The following is a 20639-nucleotide window of genomic DNA, read 5'->3' on the forward strand; positions in this document are numbered from 1 at the left end:
TTGTGTGAGCGAAGATCTGTAAACATAGTACCTAATAACTGGTTCCTAGTTCATTGTAAATGGTGGCTGTGGTGATGATTATTTTTTTCAGCATTTGCTTTAAAGCATAACATGGGACTTTTGGCCTCAAAGATATTGTATTTGTTGGACAATTTTATGATCTCATTCCAGGGTTAAGTGGCAAATGAAAATGAAAAAAACCTTGAAGGGAATTTCCAAATCCAAGGAAACCTCCCATACAAAGCTGGTGTTGAAAGAATCGGCAACCGTTTTAATTTTTTTGAGTTTTTATTAGGCCAAACTGCTTCAGCTGAGGAGACGGGGCTTGGCTGTAAGTGTAGCCAAATGCTCCTAAGAAGAGCCACATTCAAAAGGAGTTCTACTATATTTATAAGCTGATCAAAAGTTTTACCACCTACTGGCTCCCCTGAAGTCACCAGCTTGTTGGATGCAGACTGTGAAATAAGTTAAATCCGATTTATAATCCTAGAGTCCCAGAATGTCAGAGTCCAGAGGGATGTTATAAACCACCCAGCTCCGGGTGGTCCAGATAAATGATGCATTGGGTCCTCAGGCCTCGTTACAGTCTCCAAGGCCTCCCGTTGGAGTGTTTACTGAGTGTTTACATCCAGTGTTTACTGAGATCTATGGATGTAGGAATACATAAAGAATTAGAAGGGCCCCCTTTCTGCCCCACAGTGAGGGGATAAGGTCAGGGGCCCCACACGGACATCAGGAACTAACACAGGAGGCTGCTGGGCTTAACAACAGAAGATCTCGTTTCAGACCGTCTCTGTTTTAACTGTGCAGGATCTGGGCGTCTATTTCTTCTGCAGCCTTTACGGTGGGGATAATCCACTATGTTCATAAAGCTGTTACGGGGATTACATGAAATAGAACATAAGAAAGTTGGCTGACACACAACAGGACCCAATAAACACAGTATCTTGTGGTTAATTTTTTATTTCTCAAATAGTATTCAGTGGATTTTTCCCCATTTTAAAAGTAATTCATGTTTATAGAGAACATTTTGGAAAACACCAAAAAGCACAGAGAAGGAAAATTACCCATAATTTCAGCACCCAAGGATAAACAGGGTTTTTCTTTCCGTGTATATCCTTCTGGTCCTTTGTACACATCAACATACATATGGTGTGTCCCCATGAGCTGTGTGGGCAGTGATTCAGACCCTTGGTTAGAGGCTGCCTGGATGAACCCACTAGCTCTCGGACCTAGAGCAGCTTACCTTCTCTTCCCGGGAGTGTAATAGTCATGGCCTCCAGCAGGCACACGCTCCTGATCCGCAGTCACCAGGAGTGCTGTAGACGACACTGTACAATGGCGCCCCCTAGAGCTGTGCACGTTGAAGGAGTAACTGACATAAGGATGGTTAAGCATTTAGCCCGGTGACTAGCGCAGAGTAAGCTTGTTACATGGTGGCTGCTATTCCACAAACGTGCTCGTTGTTTTTAAAGGGTGGAGGTTCACTGACGGTTGCAGCCTTGTGTTCACTGTTCAGATTTGTTGAATGGCCCCTTAAGGATGACCCGCTGGGACCAAGTCCAGCTGAGAAATTCTTCTCCCTTGGAGGATCCTACTCTGCCTTAGCTTTGATCCTTGCACTTCACAATCCCTCTAAATCGCCTTAGGGCAGGCAAGGCCCAAGTGAGGGCGCAGGCTCACTGTACCATCTGCTGGCCCCTTTATCCCTCCCCCACCCAAGCTCCACCTCCTATGCACCCCACCCAGGTATCCAGCTTTCAACCCCTCCAAGCCCTCTCATTTGAGCTGCTTAAAAAGCCTCAGTAAGAGGCTGTGAGTGGCATCAGAATGGAGCCATGGTGCCTCCCTCCCACCAGTGGTTTCCCAGGTCTGTGCTGCTCACACTCGCTGCAGAGTTGATGGTATGTGAGATAGCTTGGAAGGACGCCTGGAGATGGCACAGGAATCTTTGAATCACATGTTTGGTCAACCCGTTGGTCACTGAACAAATGTTTATTTAGTTTCTATTATGCCAGGGAGACAGTTGTTCCCTGATCACTTGTCTTTCAATCCTTTAGGTTCCTCAGAGAGGAATTCCTCTCACTTGAGAGCCAGTAAGTCTTCAACACCCTTCCAGCCTGGCTAATGTCCCTTTTGAAAACGACAGCATTCCGCAGGCCCACCCCTGTCTGGAGTGATCCAGAGAACTAACACCATTTCGTTCCCATCATATTTTTCTCTGCCATGACACTCTATTTATATAGCAAATGATACAGGTTTTAAAATAATATAAAAAGCTTCCTTGAAATGTTGTGGTTTTTTTAGTTTAGATATGAAAAATGAGTTGATTTCACAAAAGGCATTCAAAACATGCCCAGATGGGACAGTGACTGATGCTGAGAAAGCCCTGGATTTGAGATGGGTGAGGCTTGACCGTTTGAGGGTTGCTGACCCCTTCAAGCCTGTGATGACAGCTATGGATTCTCCCCCAGAAAAACGCGTGAATGTCACATAAAATTTTAACTGGTTCGAGAACCCCCTGAAGCCTACCCGTGGGCCTGTATTGGAAAGGGCAGTGGGGTGAGAGTCCCGACAGCTGGCCAGCACAGAGCTCACCCTTCTCCCCACCACCCCCATCTTTGTAGGTGGTACTGCCAGGAACCACCGCACTGGCAGTAGTAATAGTAGTTGTATTTGAAGCTGTAAGAAGAGCTGCACTTGAGTGCTTTTAACGTGCCAGGCATTTACCAAGCCCAAGGTCATCGCATGAATGCAGTAAAGAACTAGCAGCATCCCCATTTTCCAGGAAACTGAGCCTCACCCAGCTCAGGGGGCTTCTCCAAGGCCACACAGCTGGGAAGCCAGGGCCAGCTTTTGAACACAGTCTACCTACCTGTGATGTCTGAACAGGTCCGTCACCACTAACCCCCACTGCCTCAACACATGTTTGTAGAATCAAATGAATGACAACTTGAACCGGTTCTGGTGGTCATTTTGCCATTCACCTGCTGAGTGACCTTGAAAAGTCACCCACCCTCACTGACCTGCCATAATTCTAAACGGCAGGGCAGGGAGCATCAGGCCATTTCATATGCAAGAGAAGTGGCGCCGGGCTCACACATGCACAGTGAGTCAGTGGCTGTGTCACAGAGCCCAGCACAGCCCTGACTTCCAGCAAAGAACAGGCTTCCAGAAACCTTCATTTCCTGTTGATATTTGCTCCCCTCTCCTGGCAGCTTGCTCGGTCCCCAAAGGTCGGTCTGGGTGCGCAGAGTAAAAGATCCCTGTCACTGATCCTCCTTCATCCCTAATTAATTATGGCTTCTTGGATCCCACCAGGGCAGGCTGGTGGCCTGGCGAACAGGGTCCTTAATCCCAGTAGCTACTGTGCTGCTGGGGGGAGAGACAGGAGGAAAAGGGCCGAAATATGTGTGGAATTCCAGGTGGCCTTCCTTCCAGCCCCTCACCCACACTGCCCCTCTGTGGTGGGTCTAGAGAAGCTGGCACACCCCATCTGGGAAGGGCAGGACTTCCATCACAGACTTCCACAGACTGGAGAGGATCCAGATAAAACCGCTCCCCTAAAGGAGGGAAACTGAGGCCAGAGAGGGAAAGCAACTTACCCGAAATGATACAATGAGTTACCAAACATAGGTCCCACTCATAGTAGGTTTCCTGGAATTATATTTCCAGCCCAATGAGTGATTTAGAGAAATAATAATTATTTGGTTAGTTAGTGTTAATACAGAGCTGATATGGGTGGCAGGCACCTGGTACTCATATACAGTCGATGGGAGGGTGAACGGCTGCCCCACTTCGGAAGGCAATTTGGCTCACTGTCAGCACTTTGTGGAACTCACCCCGCGATTCCTGAATTTATTCTACAGAAACACTCAAACATGCAAATGCATGAGGCTTTTCATTATTGCAGTTTGTAACAACCCCAGATTGGAAATCACCTATGAGTACTTGACTATCACTAGGAAAGGGTTCAGTAAACTACTACCATGTTTCCCCGAAAATAAGCCCCAGTTAAGACTGTCAGCCAGATGGACGCCTTTAGTACGTTATGACGATGTTCCAGAAGATGATGACATAACTATATTTGAATAAATGTAGATTGTTGTACATGAAAAATAAGACATCCCCTGAAAATACGCCCTAATGCATCTTTTGGAGTAAACATAAATATAAGACCCAGTCTTATTTTCAGGGAAACACAGTATATATCCAGAAAGTAGGATGTAATGCAGCTGGGCAGGTTGAGTAGAGTGTATAGCACCATATTGCCTGAAATCCCTTATCTGCCTAAAAGCAAAGCCTCCCAAAAGAACTCAAAAGAACCCAATTGTCATAAATTCTCTCCCTGGAAACAACTAGAAGAAATTGACTCTCAGAGGTGAGAAGTCTCCACACCACCCCTGAACAGACATTGTCATAAAAAGTCTATCTTCCATCTATGTTCCATTTGGCTTTCCAAAAAGTCACTTGTTTTCTCATAAGTGCCTTTCTCTCCCTCTCCTGTCCCTATTAAGATGGTATATAAGCCCCAAATTCTAACAGCCCCTTTTAGTCACATTTTTCTGTGAACCCCCCATATATATATATATATATATACCCGAATAAAAATCTGTCTTTTCTCTTGCTAAAAAAAAAATCACATTTCGGGGCAAGTCACCTAACCTCTCCAAGTTTCAGTTGCCTTGTATTTAAAATGGAAATTGTTTTTAATTTACCATTACCATAAAATGTTTTGAGATGAGTTACAAATGCTAAGGGATGAGTTAATCATGTTCCTCGATTCATAACACCTCGTCATCGAGGTCTGTGCCAGGCCTCTCTCTTATTTTATTGATTTACTTCCTTTTACCTCCAATCCCCATTCTCATTTCCCTCTGCCTCCACTTTTAGGCAACCATTTGTGTTCAATACGTATTTTTTAATTTGAAAGTGTTTTTGCAGAATGTGTGTGGTTGTTTGGTGTGTTGCTTGAACAGTTTATGTTATAAATCTCATTGTTTCCTACTTTTTTTTTTTTCACAACGAAAGACGTGTTGAAGACCTTCCCATGTAGCTGCATGGTTTTGTCATCTAGAGCCTCTCAGCGCAGCATAATCTCCACGCTATGCACCTACCCATCTCTGTGGTTCCATAATTCCCAGGGAGGACACGCAGGTTTTCTCCAGTTCCCTGTCACCTCAAACAGCACTGTCCTGAGCATGTTCAGACATGTCCCCTTATGGACCTATGTGACAATTCTTTGAGATCTATGCCCAGGAGCAGAATTGCTCGGTTAGGAGGTGTGTGTATATTTAATGGGACCAAATGGTACCAGAGTCTTCTCCAGATCTTCACAACCTGTGTCCCACTGTAGCCCTGCCTACACTTGGCACTGTCATCCAACCTCCTAATTTTTGCCAGTCCAACAGGTATAAATTATACCTCTTTGTGGTTTTCATTTTAATCTATTTGACTGCCTAGTATGTTGAACCTCTTGTCGTGTGCTCTTTAGCCTTCCGGTTTCCTGTTTTGTAAATTGCCTCTTCCTTTTCTTCGCCCACCTTTCCGCTGGGAATGCTGACTTTTTCTTGTTGATTTGCAGGAGTCCTCATATAGCCTAACTAGCAATCCCTCGACTATCATGGGCATTGTAAATATCTTCTCCCACCCTTGTCTTGTAGTTTATCTTTTTGAAGTGTTAAGTCATTTTTCTTCGCCTCAGATCAAAAAGACCGTCCTTTACCTTGTCTTCTTTTGCCTTTAAAGTTTTACCTTTCGCACTCAGATTTGTAATACATCTCATATCTGCCCTGGAGATAAATCAGCAGCGTCTACTTCACGGCATTTTGTGAAGTTTAAAATAATACACACAAAGTGCTGGCGCAGTGCCTCCCACCCAGAACAGGTGTGCAATTGTGGTGATTATTCTCATTTGAGTAGAAAGTGGTAAGCGCTGCCCTAGGAAATCTAGAGATAGAGGAGCTTAGATGCTGTTTAGCTAGAGCAGGAAAGCTTTCGTGGGCGAAGGGAAGTAATCGAAGTTGGCCCTAAGAGTGAATGTAAGATTCGTTCATTCTGAGACAAAAAGGCGAGCATTCCAGGCAGAGGAAGGGGGCTGGCAGCATCCTGCCGGCGGGCGGTGTTTGGGCGGAGCACAGAGGAGAGGGGCTGAGTACTCACCAACTGCTGTCTGTTTTTCTGCCCGTGCCCACCCTCCCCTTCCCGCTGCAGGCTCCCTGTTCTCCACCTTGAAGCCCCCCGACACCGTGTTCAAGGTGGTGTTCTGGCTGGGCTACTTCAACAGCTGCCTCAACCCCATCATCTACCCGTGCTCCAGCAAGGAGTTCAAGCGCGCCTTCGTGCGCATCCTCGGGTGCCAGTGCCGCGCCCGCCGCCGTCGCCGCCGTCGCCGCCGGCGCCTGGGCGGCTGCGCCTACACCTACCGGCCGTGGACGCGCGGCGGCTCGCTGGAGCGCTCGCAGTCGCGCAAGGACTCGCTGGACGACAGCGGCAGCTGCCTGAGTGGCAGCCAGCGGACCCTGCCCTCGGCCTCGCCGAGCCCCGGCTACCTGGGCCGCGGCGCGCAGCCGTCCGTCGAGCTGTGCTCCCTCCCGGAGTGGAAGGCGCCCGGTGCCCTCCTGAGCCTACCCGAGGCCCCCGGCCGCCGCAGCCGCCAGGACTCGGGCCCGCTCTTCACCTTCAAGCTCCTGGCGGAGCCCGAGAGCCCCGGGACCGACGGGGGCTCCAGCAATGGGGGCTGCGAGGCCGCGGCCGATATGGCCAACGGGCAGCCAGGCTTCAAAACCAACATGCCCCTGGCGCCGGGGCCGTTGTAGGGCCCCCGCGCACAGCTTCCTTTCCTTGGGGAGGACATCACCGAGGGGGGAGGGGGCTGAGGGGGGTGTCGGCGCCCTGGAGCCCGGGGCCCAAGGGGAAACGGGGCGGGGGGGCGGGGAGGGAGAGGGGCAGCTGCTTTTCTGGCAGGGGCATGGGTGCCAGGTACAGCACCGAGAGCTGGGCCGAGCATGCTGAGAGCCTGGGGGACCCGACGCCAGCCGGGATTATGTCTCTCTCTCTCTCTCTGTATATATATAAAAGAGTCCCTCTGTATATGTATTTAACCGTGGGTACACGTGCGTGTGTTTGTGCGGTGTATGTGTGGTCTGCATGTGTGCGTGTGTGGGGCAGAGCGAGTGTGCGCCCAGGAGGCCGCGGGGTGGGGGGGGCCTTGTTTGTCTCGTGACTTCGTACCTCTCAAGCCCCTCCTTGTACGACACTGAACGATGGCACTTTGGCGGGGTTGGAAACAAAGTCCGACATTAAAGGTCATTTCTCCTGTGAGGCTTTGAGTAGTTTGTGATCTGGGTGGCAGGCAGGGTCTGGAGTTTCCCTTTCTGTACACTTCAGCTTTGTCCCTGCCCCTTCCGCAGGTCTTATAGATGATAGTTGTGCTGACAACCCCATCCCACCCACCCCCCGCCCCATTTTTGCCTTTGCCATTACTGTCCCCAAGGACTAAACAAATTTGATCCTGTGGCTGAAAGTGACCCCCTGGACTTGTCCCGTAAATCCTGCTTGCCTGCTTTTGACTCTTAGCAGTTTCTAAATCCTCCTGCTGTGGGTAGCACTGGGCAATGTCTGGCCTGGCCCTGACCCCTAGGTCCCCAATTCTAGCTGGGAGTCTGTGGCCAGGACCCTAGGTGACCCTGTCACCAGAAAGGAGGTGGGACCCAGGCAGAGAGATGGGCTGATTCCCTTCACCTCCTCCCCACATCGCTAGACAAAACACTGCATTGTTTGTGCCCACAGAACCTGAAAGAGAAATCTAGACTGCAGAATTTTCTGGCTCAGATATGGATCCGTATGGCCACGCAGCACACATGGGCTCAAGAGCCCTTCTAAGCTCTCCTAACTGACTAGCCTGCCTGGGAAAGAAGCACTGAGGAAAGTCATGCAGGGAGGTGGAGCCTACCTTGGAGAAGGTGACCAGGTAACCTTGGTTCCAGTCTCAGGCCTGCTCCGGATTGCTGTATGACCTTGAGAAAGTCACATCCCCTCTCTCAATCTTGGTTTCACATCTGTGTGATTGATGGATTGATTCTAAGGTCTTTTCTGCCTCGAAAAGCCTCCAGTTTTCTTAAAAAAATATAAAGGATGGGGAACAAAACAGGGAGCGTTTTTCTTCCCTGAAATTCCGAAAAAGCCTGAAAGGCACCCCACCACCACCTCAACCCCTTACTTTGCTTTTTCTAAGTTGAGCTTAATAATTTTTCAAAGGGCAAGAACCTCTTATACTAATATTAGGACATCAATCTTTTATTCTATATGTGATTGAAATAATAGAAAATGCTTTAAGTGGGGAGGGGCAGTCATTCACGTAGCTGAAAAATGTAAGGGGTATCAGGCGTGGCTGGAACTAGGGACTTAAGCAAAACTGTTAGCTTGCTCACGGGTTTACTGTTTTATCTAGCTCCCATCTTTTAGCTCTGCTTATCTTTATATGATGCCCTGGTTTCCTTTCTGCAAATAGCTTTCTCATACCATTCTTAGAACTTGAACCCTCATCCCTCCAGAAAAAAAAAAAATTTCCCAGCAGTTCTGCCAAAAAAGGAAAAAGAAAGAGTCCTGGGAAGCTCGAGTTTCTGTATCGTAGATCCCTTTAAGACTCTGATGAAAGCTATAGATACTCCTACCAGAAAAACGCACATAGAAAAACATTTTACATTTTCATACAATTTCAGGTGACTCATCCTGTTTAAGATTAACTAAGCATGACAGCCCAGATCCATAGATTATTTGAGCTGAACTGGATTTTCAGAATTATCTAGGCCACTCCCCCCATCTTTACAGATGGGGAGACTAAGGTGAATAACTTGACCACGTCAAAATGAAGTAGACACAGGTCTGCTGCCACCCTGTCCAGTACCCTTTGCATTCCCTTGTGCTGCCATCCTGGGGATGAGTATATCCTCTAACAGAGAGCAGGTCTCTTTTGTACTCGGCAGGGAAAAATACCTAGGGAAAGAGGAAAGCGAACCCAATTCCCAGGAGAGAAGGAACAGTTGGGGGACAATCCTCTGAAAACATTGTGTTAGCAACACAAATCTTTTTCAAACCAGCCTGATAGAGGTGCAGCCCAGAGTGAAGTGGGGAAAGGAGGACAGAGCCCCGCCCCCTCGGCCTCCTCATCCTGCTCCCCAGCCCCCGCCTCTGGCCTGCCCCAAGCACCCGAGGACTCCACACAGTGAGGTTTGAAAACCACCGGTCTTGTGCAAGCGAATAGGACTGGGGTCAGTGGAACCGAGGTTCAAATCTGGACTCTATGTGACCTTGAGCAATTCTCCTTGCCTCTTCTGGTCTGTTTCCCCGTCTATCAAATGGACATGATCTTCACAACCCACCTAGAAGTGCAAAGGTTTCAATGAGATCATTGTGGTCTAAACACTGAACTGTGACTCACTGGGCCAATGCAAGTTATAATTTGGACCTTGAATATCTGAAGCCACAAGCACTAAGGCATTTTCTGAGCCGCTCAGTTCAGATGATCTCACACATTACTGGTGTTTGGAGGCCACCCAGGCAGCACAGGGATGCAGTGGCAGCCTCCTGACTCTCCAGAAGGAAGGTAGGCCAGACAGTGAGTGGCTTACATCCCCAGAAAGTGCTGGGTTCCCGATCTACCTCCAGCCAGAGCCTGTGTTATGCTGACCTCTGCAGGTTACCTCCTTGTGGTCAGGCCCAGGGAGGGCCTGGAGTTCATCAAGAGACCTTGGGGCAAACAGGTCCTGTCTACTCTCTGACCTCCAACTGGCAGCAACGCAGACCTACTTTATTCTCTCCAGCCACCCAAACGCTGCTGGGTCATTGGCCATCACGGAGGCGTGCACAGAGAGACACCTGCCAACCAAAGAGGTAAGTAGCTGGACAGAATGGGATAATAGTTAATCCTGCAGATCTGGGCTCAAATCCTACCTCTGCCACTTAGGAGCTGTGTGACCTTGGGCAACTCATGACTTGGGTGTAAACTCAGTTTCCTTAACTATAAAATAAGGATAACAATAGTACCTACTGCATAGGGACCTTAGGAGGATCAAATGAGATCTTGAGGGTAAAACAACACCATGCCAGTCAGCTGGACAACATCCAAGAAACCGTAGCTATTAGCAGAGGTATTCATTATTCAATTCGTCACTATGATATAAATTCATTGTTATTCATCCCATTCCAGTGTTTTAGGACTCAGGGTCCATCTTGAAGGAGAAAGACACAAATTTATGACAGAGTAAAAGATTTTGTGTCCTACAGTGTGAAGAAACACGTTACGGGACAAGGTGATCAGCCCAAACTAAAAGTAAAAATGAAATTTAATAAACGTTACGAGTTTGTTACACAGCAACAGGTAACTAGAAACGAAGGAAAGACTTTAGACTTCTTCTTACACAGTCTGACCTTGAATTAATGTTCATAACTGTTACCCTTCTCACCTACCTAGTGCCCAACAAGTGTTCGTTCTTTCTTGACAGCGCTAATAAAATGCTGGGCAAGATCTGAGGTCTGGCACCGTCTGGCCTTGACTGGCAAAGTAGACAGAGGGCATGATAGGAAAGAATAGGAAATCAGGCCAGGAAAGGATGAGCTTTGTGGTTTGATTGTTTTTCCCCAGGTTTATTGAGGTATAATTGACATATAAAAATTGTATATATTTAAGGTTACAACATGGTATTTTGGTATACATAGACATTGTGAAATGGGATTACCACACTCTAGCTAACTAACATATCCATCAACTCACACAGTTACCTTTTTTGTAGTGAGAACACTTAAGATCTACTCAGAGAATTTCAAATATAAAATACAGTGCTATTAACTTAGTCCCCATACTGTGCGCTAGGTCTCCAGAACGTATGCATCCTGCATAACTGAAACGTTGTATTCTGACATCTCGCGTTTCCCCTACCCCAGCCCTGGGCAACCACCATTGGATTTCCTTCCTTTTTAAGGCTGAATACTATTTTAAATGAGGGTGGGTAGCTTTGTGCTCCCCAACCTCAAGGACCTCCAAAGTTTATTTAGTATTATATTAGTTTGCTAGGGCTTCCATTGCAAAGTACCACAGACTGGTTGGCTTAAACAACAGACATTTATTTTTCACACTTCTGGAGGCTAGAAGTCTGAGATTAAGGTGTCCATAGTGATTTCTTCTGACACCTCTCTCCTTGGCTTATAGATGGCTATCTTCTCCCTGTGGCCTCCCACATTCTTTCCTCTGGATGTGTCTCTGTCCAGATGTCCTCTTCTTATGAGGACACAGCCATTGGATTAGGCCCCATCCTAACGACCTCATGTTACATTACTTACCTCTTTGAAGACCCTGTCTCCAAATACAGGCACAATCTGAGGTATTGGGGAAGGGCAGGACTTCAGCATATGAATTGTGGGGTGGGGGTGAGACAACTCAGCCCATAACAAGTATCAATATTGCAGAACCTCGGGACTAAAGTCATCATATTAGGAGGACACCAGTGAGGTAGGCATTAGTACTGTCTCGAGTTTAGGCTTGCGGAAGTTTAAGTCCCTAGTCCAGGACAATGTGACTCGCAGGTGGAAGAGGCAGGACTTGAATCAAACAGCCCACGGACCTTGCTCTGCACACTCCCAGCCTGGAGAGCCTGCCTTTGTATGTGGGAGCAAGGGCCTCTCGCCTTCCTGCTTCTCCAAACTCCTTTCTCTCCCCTCCACCCCCCAACTCGGCCCTCTCTCTGGTCTTGGGCTTTTAGAAAACAAAAGCCCAGAAACCTTGCCAGCTTCTGCTTCCCTTCTATCCAGGCCTCTCCTGAAGCCTTGAAGCACACAGCCTGCTGCCTATTTGAATGCAGGGAAAGGATTGGGTGAGAGCAGAAACATGAATGGATATCACAAACTATCATCCATCTCACTGCCTCAGTGTCCCATCAAGCCCCATCTGAAGGTGCATCAGTACAGAGAGGCCCCATGTGGGTGCATGCGCACGCAGAGGATGAAGCACGCTGACTCAACCAGCTGTGCAGGGGCCAGTGCACACAGCGAATGCAGCACCAGGCCACCCCTCACAAGCTCATGCACAGGGAGGGTTGGTGAGGAAGCATCTGTGCAGCACTCAGGGTTGAGGCAGCCTCCTTCCTTGCCTCCCCACCTGATTCCAGGATGAACTCAGCAGGTTTCTCAGGAAGGAGCTCCCAGGGCAGAGGCTTTCCCAGCACAGCAGAGTCAGCAGTGTTTCCCCATCCCAACTAAACCACCCTGCTGCCCAGCCCCGGGCTGTGACCTGTCCATGCTGAGCAGGGCTTCCCTCTCTCCCCACCCCTCGGAAACACCTGCAGGGAGATGTCAGGGGGGTTCAGATGCCCTGGGAACAAAATCTGATTCTGCATTAGAAACAGGGGCATTCTGCTTGGAACAAAGCATGGTTTGTGTGCAGTGAGCCCTGAAGGGAAGATACTCCATCTGGCCCCTGAGGGTTTGCAGCTGTCAGAGGCCTGGGACATGTCCTGAAGGGAGGCGGTGAGTTCACAGGAAGCACCAGGTTGAGCTGCAGGGGTTACACGTGTGGCTACTCTTTCATGCAACTTGAAAGAAGCAGTTATTAAAGCGGTGGTGGAAGTAAAGGAACTCACAGGGGCTCCCAGAAATATGTGGAGAGACTTTCTAAGAGGGCCTGAAGTTTGCTAGGTGGGGGCTATTAGCCAGAAATACTAATTACTCACACGCACATAACCTAATTTGCACCCTCTGACTGGTGGGACCAGGGCTAGTCACACTGGGAGATGGGTGCTCAGCGGCTGGCTCTTGCATCTGGACCAAGAGCTTTTGGTACCAAGAGTTGGGTCTGTGGTTCTCATACTCAGAGAGTAGAAGCACCACTCCTTGGCGTATTAAAAATATGGACCCACTCCACCACCTCTGGCCTCCTCCAGCTGATTTAGTAGGTGGAGAGAAAACCCAGTAATCCACATTTTAGCAAATGATCCAGGTGGTCCACAGACCATATTTTAAGAAGCACTGGACGTCATCAAGAAAAGGACCAGGTTTTCCTCTCCCTCAGATCCCCTGCAGGGCCCACTTCTGGGATCCACTTTGCTAAACACCGAATTGCAGGAGCTGCTTCCTCTCTCCAGCTCCGCGGGCCTGATAGCACCTGGCGTGCCTTATGCCTACCCTCCCCTTAAGCCCAGGATGGCTTCTGAGAATGCAGCCTTCTCATCGGACCCTTATGTCCCAGATTGTTGACATCCCCACTCCAGCCTCCATCGAGGAAGGAGCCAGGTCCAAGGACACAAGGACGGTGTTGTAAGAAGCTCAGGGAGGCCCGTTTCCAGAAATCAAACAGCAGTTGTCTTCATGCCTCTTCAATCACGCCGGAAGGTTTCTGTTTCCTTCCTTAGCCGACTCAAACGTATTTGGCGTTCGGTTTGTTTTGTTCCATTGCCAGCAGTTCTGATCTCCGGTCCCCCCCGGGCGGGGGCGCAGTGCGCGCCCAGGTGCGCGGGTCTCCCCTGCGGTCGCAGCGTGCGGGCTCCGCCGCGTCTCCAGCTGCGCGCCCCAAAGAAGGCGAAGCCTGCCGGAGCTGCTCCTCGCCACTCGGAGCCTTGCGTCCGTCCTCCTGGTACGTGCAGAGACTAAGAAACAGTTCTTTAGACACTGCAGTGTCCGAGACCGCTCCACGCCCCCTTCCCCCGAGTAGGTGCTCCGAGTCGAGCAAGCTCGGCCTTGAGGCGGACCCGGGCGCCACCTGCTGTCCCACGCTCCTAGGCGACGGAAGTATAAAGGAACAAAGTTGCTTTGCAATGCACCTTGCGCTGCTTTGCTCACTTCCTTTGAGCTCCCCATTGGTGTTTCAGCTGCAGCCAGACATTCTGGAAATCTGGGTTAGGGATACTTAACTTGGGGTCATGTGTTGGCTTCAGGGGATCTGGGAGCCCCCTAAAATGTTATGCAGAATGTAGTGCCTCTGTACATTTTTCTGGAAGAGTTATGTATAAATTTCATGAGTCTAACTACTATTAATATTTTATGGTCTGAAGACCATGTATCCCACAACGTGCAAACTATTAGTGGTAAGGGATGACCAAACAGACATGTCACTTCTCCTCATGGACCCTACATGAACTTGACTACAGTCTGTATAGTAGGCTGAATAATGGCCTCCAAATATGTCCACCTCTTGATCCCGGACCTGTACATGTTACCTTACATGGCAAAAGGGACTTTGCAGATGTGATCTAGATAAATCTCTTGAAATGAGGAGATTATTCTGGATTATCCCGGTTGACCCCATGTAATCACAAGGGTCATTATAACAAGAGGGACACAGAGACAGGAGGCAGTGTGACAACAGACGCAGAAGGACAGGGAAGGAAAGACATGCGAAGCTGCTGCATTGCTGACTTTGAAGATGGGGAGGGGGCTATGAGCCAAAGGATTTAGGCAGCTTCTGGAGACTGGAAAGGACAAGTAAAGAGATTCTCCCCTGGAGCTGCCAGAAGGAACAGCTGTTGCCTTGACTTTAACCCAGTGAAAGTGCTTTCAGGCTTCCACCCTCCAGAACTGTAATAGGATACATTTGTGTTGTTTGATGCCACTGAGTTTGTAGTGATTTGTTTCAGCCATAACAGGAAACTAATATACCACTTAGCAGACCCTAAAAGTGGTGAGAAACCACATACTCACAGTCCTTTCCAATGCTGAAGTTCTCCGTATCACTGGCCCTCCCCCTCTCCAGGAAGAGACAAGTCCAAGAGACAGAAAGTGCACCTAACACTGAAGTAGTGGATTTCCTGAAATCCCCTGCTCCAAAGAGGTAAGTCTATATTTGAGTCTCTTTCCTGGAAAGCTTGGAGTCTAGTGGGGAAGATAAAATTCAGATTGCATTTTTCTACCTAGTCTATACAGACATGTGCCGGGGACTCCACAAAGCTATAGGATAAATGTGGGCATCTCCCGAGCACCAATTTTACTGGGTGAGACAAGATTGAAACCATTTTTAATACAGGCATACCTCAGCGATATTACAGGTTCAGTTCCAGACCACAATAAAGCAAGTATCACAATCAAACAAGTTCTAATCTTTTTGCTGGTGGAGGGCCTTGTCTTCAATTTGTTAAAAATAAAAAATGCAACATCTGGGACGCACAATAAAGCCAAGTACAATAAAGCGAGGTATGCTTGTATAAAACTAGAATTTTAAGATAAAACAAAAGACTTCGATGAAACTTTCCTGTCCCTATAGCCACTTGCCATTGTGCCTCCCAGTGATTCTGAGTTTTGCATTCACTCTCCCTTGCCATTGCTGATATTTTGGTGGGCAAATCTGCAAAGCTCCAGATTAAGAAAAAGACGATGATGTTGAACAAGCAGTGGAATGTGCAGTGAGGTGAGGCAGGAATGTGCCCAGGGTGAGGGAGGAGCATCCGGGAAGACTGCTAAGGAAGGAGAACTGCAGCCCCCCTAGAAGGATCTGGAAAGGCAAAGCGGAGGGGAAGGAGGGACAGACCACAAGAACACGACCTAGCTCGTTGGCCACCGTGTCAGTAGAAAAAGGTGCTCTAGAGGCCTCTGAAAGTGCAGTAGGAAATATTTTTTAAGTTGATAACCAATTCAGAGTATGGAGACGAAGGCAACCTCGTAGAAAGCTGGGAGATGGTGTAAGTTAGTGCAGACATTTAGGAGGGCAACATCTGAAACATTTTAAATGAACATCCCTTCCCGCAGAGCACTTGTAGGACTCTGGCCCACAGAGATACTCCTGTAAACGCACGAAGATGTAGAAGGACGTTTCCTGCAGCATTGTCTGTAGAAGGGGAAAATGGTGCTGCCGTAACTATCTACCCAGAAAAACATGCTTAAACAAACTACGCACGTCCATGTTGTGAAATACTGTGCCATGGTTGGAAAGAATGAGGTCACTCCACATGTAGGGACGTGGAAAAATCTCTGAGCTGTGGTGGACACTATGGCAAAGGCAGATTACCTAGCCACACATAGTTTCATTCCATTTATACGCACTTTCAAGATGTATGTTTGTATGTGTGATTCCCAGCAGGAAATGGGAATGAGAGTACCAGGAAGGAGGAGAGGAGAAGGGAAGGGTTTTTTTTATTTCATATGTTCCCTATCTCTTGGTTTTTGTTTTTGTTTTTACACAGGTAATTTACACAGGTAATTCCTAAAGCCCTCAAGTAACAGTTTTCTTTTAATTGTGGTAAAGTACACATAACATAAAATCTACCATTTTAACCATTTTTAAGCATACAGTTCGGTAGTATTGAATATACTCATATTCATATTTCACATTGTTGTACAACCAATCTCCAGAACCTTTTCATCTTGCAAAATTGAAACTCGATATCCATTAAAAAACAACTGCTCATCCAACCCTCCACTTCCCCCCCTTCCCCTGGCAACCACCACTCTGCTTTCTGTTTCTATGAGTTTGACTGCTCTTGATGCCTCGTATATGTTATTTGTCTTTTTGTGACTGGCGTATTTCACCTAACATTGTGTCCTCAAGGTTAATCCATGTTGTAGCATGTGTCAGAATGTCCTTCCTTTCTAAGACTGAGTAATGTTCTATTGTATGTATATACCGCATTTTGTTTATCCATTCTTTCATTGATGGACATTTGGGTTGCTTCCATCTTTTGGCTTTTGTGAATAATGCCTCTATAAACATGAGTGTAGAAATAGCCTTTTGAGCCCCTGCTTTCAAGTTCTTTTAGATAGATGCCCAGAAATGGAATTGCTAAATCCTATGGTAATTGTATGTTTAATTTTTTTTTTATGTTTAATTTTTAAGGAACTGCCATACTGTTTTCCATAGTGACTGCACCATTTTACATTCCCACCAACAGTGCAAAGGGCTCCAGTTTCTCCACATCTTCACCAATACTTGTTATTTTCTGGGTTTTTTCTTTTTCTTTCTTTTTTTTGTAGTAACCATCTGAATGGATGTGAGATGATGTTTTATTGTGGTTTTGATTTGAATTTCCCTAATGATGAGTGATGTTGAGCAACTTTTCATATTGCTTGTCGTCCACTTGTACATCTTTTTTGGAGAAATGTCTATTCAAGTCCTTTGCCCATTTTTTAATGGAATTATGTATTTCTTTGTTGAGTTTCAAGTAAGTTTTTATGTCAGTTTTATTGGAGTACAATTTATGTAAAATAAATTCACTCTTTAAAAAGTGTATGATTTGATAAGTTTTGACAGTTGTTTGCAGTCATGTAACCAATACCATAATCAAGATATAGAACATTTTCATCAACCCCAAAATTTGTCATGCCCTGCAACAAAAGGCTACATGTTGTATGTTTCCATTTATGTGAAATATATAGTCAGCTGATACATAGAGGCAAAAAGCAGATTGGTGGTTGCCAGGGCTGAGAGGAAGGGTCAATGAGGAGTGAGTGATGGGTTCAGGGTTTTTTTTTGGGGTGACGACAATGTTCTGGAACTAGATAGTGGTCATTATGGCACAATATTTTGAATGTACTAAATGTCACTAATAGTAACTTTTATGTTATGCGTGTTTTACTACAATAAACAATTTTTAAGTTAGTTTGTCCTCTCCCCCTGGGGGCCCTAGTTCCTTCCTTTCTGCAAGGATGAAGTTGCCCTCATCATGCCCGTCTGATCTAATTTTCTAAGATGCCATAACTGCTCAGGTGGTGTACTTTCACTCTGCTTCCCTATAGGATGATTTAAGTGAAACACTGACTAGACAATAATATGAAACATAAAATGAGAAAGTACTCTCTTTTTAGTCTCTTTCACTCCTTCTGACTACGTATAGCATGTTGAAAGTCTCAGTTTGGTGCCAGTAAATCTCTAACACCCCCTAACACTTGCCAATCTCTCTCTCTCTCTCTCTCTCCCATCTGTAGCTATTTCTTAGGTAAGAAATAGCAGACCTGAGGCCCAGAGCCTTCCGCAGGCGATCTCAAAGCTCAGATTTAATCATTTTGTTTTCATTGTATTTACTTTTACTGAAAACTTCTCTTTAGAGTAAGTGCCACTGGTATTTTAACTATGCTGATGACACAAACATTTCCTTTCAATATACATTTTATTAAGTGAAAAGGGATGAAATTATTTTAAAATGTATGTCAATAATAGAAGACCACGGAAATAGCCAAAATCATGATGTGAATATGCTAATAACTGAAGTCTGGGAAACAGTGCCCTGTTCAATTACTGCTGTTACTTCTCAGGAGCTCTAGCCCATAAAACCTTGAGAAATTATAGGCTATGGACAAAGTTCTGGCTAAGAGCTCAGATTGTACCAGCCCCCATGCACCCCATCCTGTCACCGTGTAATGGAGCAAAGGGAGTGGGCCAGGGAGATCTACAGTTTGGAAATTAAAGCTGAGGACACAGGAGCAGACTTCTGGCCCAAGGTCTTTCGAGATGAGCCTGAGGGTAATTGGGGGTCTGCTGTGACTCCATCACAGAATTTCCCCAGCAGGGCAAGGGTTAGACAGACAACAAAAAGAACGGCCTCCCAAATCCCACCTCATCCTCCAGAGGGGGGCACGTTAGCCACCCCTGAGCTAAGGAATTGCAAAAGCCGACTGCCTGCCTTGGTAAAAGGAGGAAGGGGGGACATAGAGAGGTTAAGCACAATTTAATATTTTGTTAAACGGTCCAGCTCATGTATTTATATAATGAAGTTGAGCGGCCATAACACAACGCCACAGACTGGGTGGCTTAAAGACCAGAAAGTTACTGTCTCACAGGCTTGAAGGCTGGAAATCTAGATCAAGATGTCAGTGGGGTTGGTTCCTCCACGGCCTCTCTCCTTGGCTTCCAGGTGGTCTCCCCGTCACTGTGTCCTCACGTGGCCTTTCCTCTGTGTGGTTCCCTGGTGTCTGCTCCTCCTATAAGGACATCAGTCCTATTAGATTAAGACCCCGCCTTAATCTAATAGGTTTTTTAACCTTTATTACCTCCTTCTAGGCTCTATCTCCGAACACAGTCACATTGGAAGTTAGGGCTTTGACATGTGATTCAACGGGAGACACAATTCATTCCATGACAGAGTGTGGAAATCTTCTGGAAGGATACACAGCACACTGTTAATATTTCTAGGGAGTGGTGCTGAGTTCCAACTTAGTCCTAGTCTTCTACCTGAATTTTTTAAGCGGTGTTTCTTTACAAGATGATGATGATGATAAAAGGATATTAATTGGAAGGGGTGCCACACGTTAACCTGCCCCGTGCGTCGACAGAAGCCAACCAGCCGTGAACGTTGAGAGTCATGGGCCTCATTTCTAGGCCCCCAGGAAGCCTACTTTGCAGGTATTAGCATGCCAAGTGGTCCCCAGTCCATCCGTGCCAAGGCCTGGTGGGGAAATAGCATCCTGTGACAAGACTGTAGGCCAGACGAGTTCGGAACCTCCACCGCGTCTTTACATTTTGGCCCCTTCTAAGGCCCGTGGGGCTTACATAGGCCCTGCATCCCCCATGGGTCCCCAGCTCTGATGGCAGAAAGTCCAGCAGAGTGGCCACTGGAGCAGGTAATGGGGTGGGGGGTCTTTGGAGTCCAAAGGTCCTTTCCAGCTCCCCCACAACCTCACCAATCACTTCTCATCCCACATTCTTCTGTGAAGTCAGCTCTGCTGGCAGAAATAACATCTCAGGGGCTTATGCAGGAAATCTGAGGAACAAAAGAGAAGTTGCTTCAGTCCTCTGGATTTATATAAACCTCCTAATTGCCTCCATGTCTGTGGTTGTGAGCCACTAATTATTAGGTATTTTGTCTCCGTCAGCATTTTCGTAAACTGTTCCTTTCTGTGAGACATGATAAGCATTTAATCAAGACGGAATTGGAGTGGAGGCATGTGTATCAGAACTGTGGCCAGAGAGGGCTGGGAAAGTGGGGGTGCCAGAGATTTTGAGGCTGTGTGGGGGGTTTTGAAGCTGTGAGCCAACATAATAGAAAGCACACTGAATTGCAATGCACTGAAACAGTAATAGAATAACAGCTGCCTTTTAATGTGCCAGGCACTGTGTTAAGTCCTTTTATCCTCCAATCCTTGCCAAAAAAAACCCTTAAATGGTGATTTTATAGATGAGAGGCTCAGAGAGTGTCATCGCCCACTCAGGAAGACGTATGTGTCAATCAAGGAATACGTTTGACTACACATAACAAAACACAAGTAACCTTGGTTTGAACAAGGCAGATTTTTTGTTTCTGTCATGTGAGAAGTCTAGAGGTGGGCAGTCCAGGGATAATGTCACAGTTCCATGGTTTTAGGAGAAGCCCGTGTCCCTTCTAATGTTTTCCTGCACCATCTTTCTGATGTAGCCGTAATGACCCTCTTCCTGTCAGGAAGAGGAAAGGGACAAGGTCAAAAGGCACACACGGCTGATTCCCTCCCCCTTTTAAAGAGGTTTCCAGAAAGTCCCATCTACAGTATGTGCTTCTACTGTGTCATGTGGCCACTGTTTTCTGCAGAATGGCTATTATGTGCCTGATATTGTGCTAAGCATTTATATATATTATTGATTTATTTTTCATAACAACCCTTTAAGGAAGGTCTTTCCAACCTCTGGATTTTCATTTAATCCCTGCTATTATCTAGCTAAGTAATCCTAGATAAATCTATTTCCCTCTTTGCCC

At 46.9% G+C, this 20639-nt stretch overlaps 1 protein-coding gene across 1 annotated transcript in view; it reads left to right on the forward strand.

The window, feature by feature from the left end:
- ADRA1B (adrenoceptor alpha 1B) overlaps positions 1 to 7323 on the forward strand; it is an 83361-nt gene extending 76038 nt beyond the window's left edge. The window contains exon 4 of the mRNA XM_019740580.2: positions 6214 to 7323. Coding sequence (XP_019596139.2) covers positions 6214 to 6818 — 605 coding nt within the window. The 3' untranslated portion in view covers positions 6819 to 7323. The remainder of the gene's footprint in view (positions 1 to 6213) is intronic.
- Positions 7324 to 20639: the final 13316 nt, after the last annotated feature.

This window comes from Rhinolophus sinicus, linkage group LG10 (genome assembly GCF_036562045.2).
Source record: "Rhinolophus sinicus isolate RSC01 linkage group LG10, ASM3656204v1, whole genome shotgun sequence".
NCBI lineage: Eukaryota > Metazoa > Chordata > Mammalia > Chiroptera > Rhinolophidae > Rhinolophus > Rhinolophus sinicus.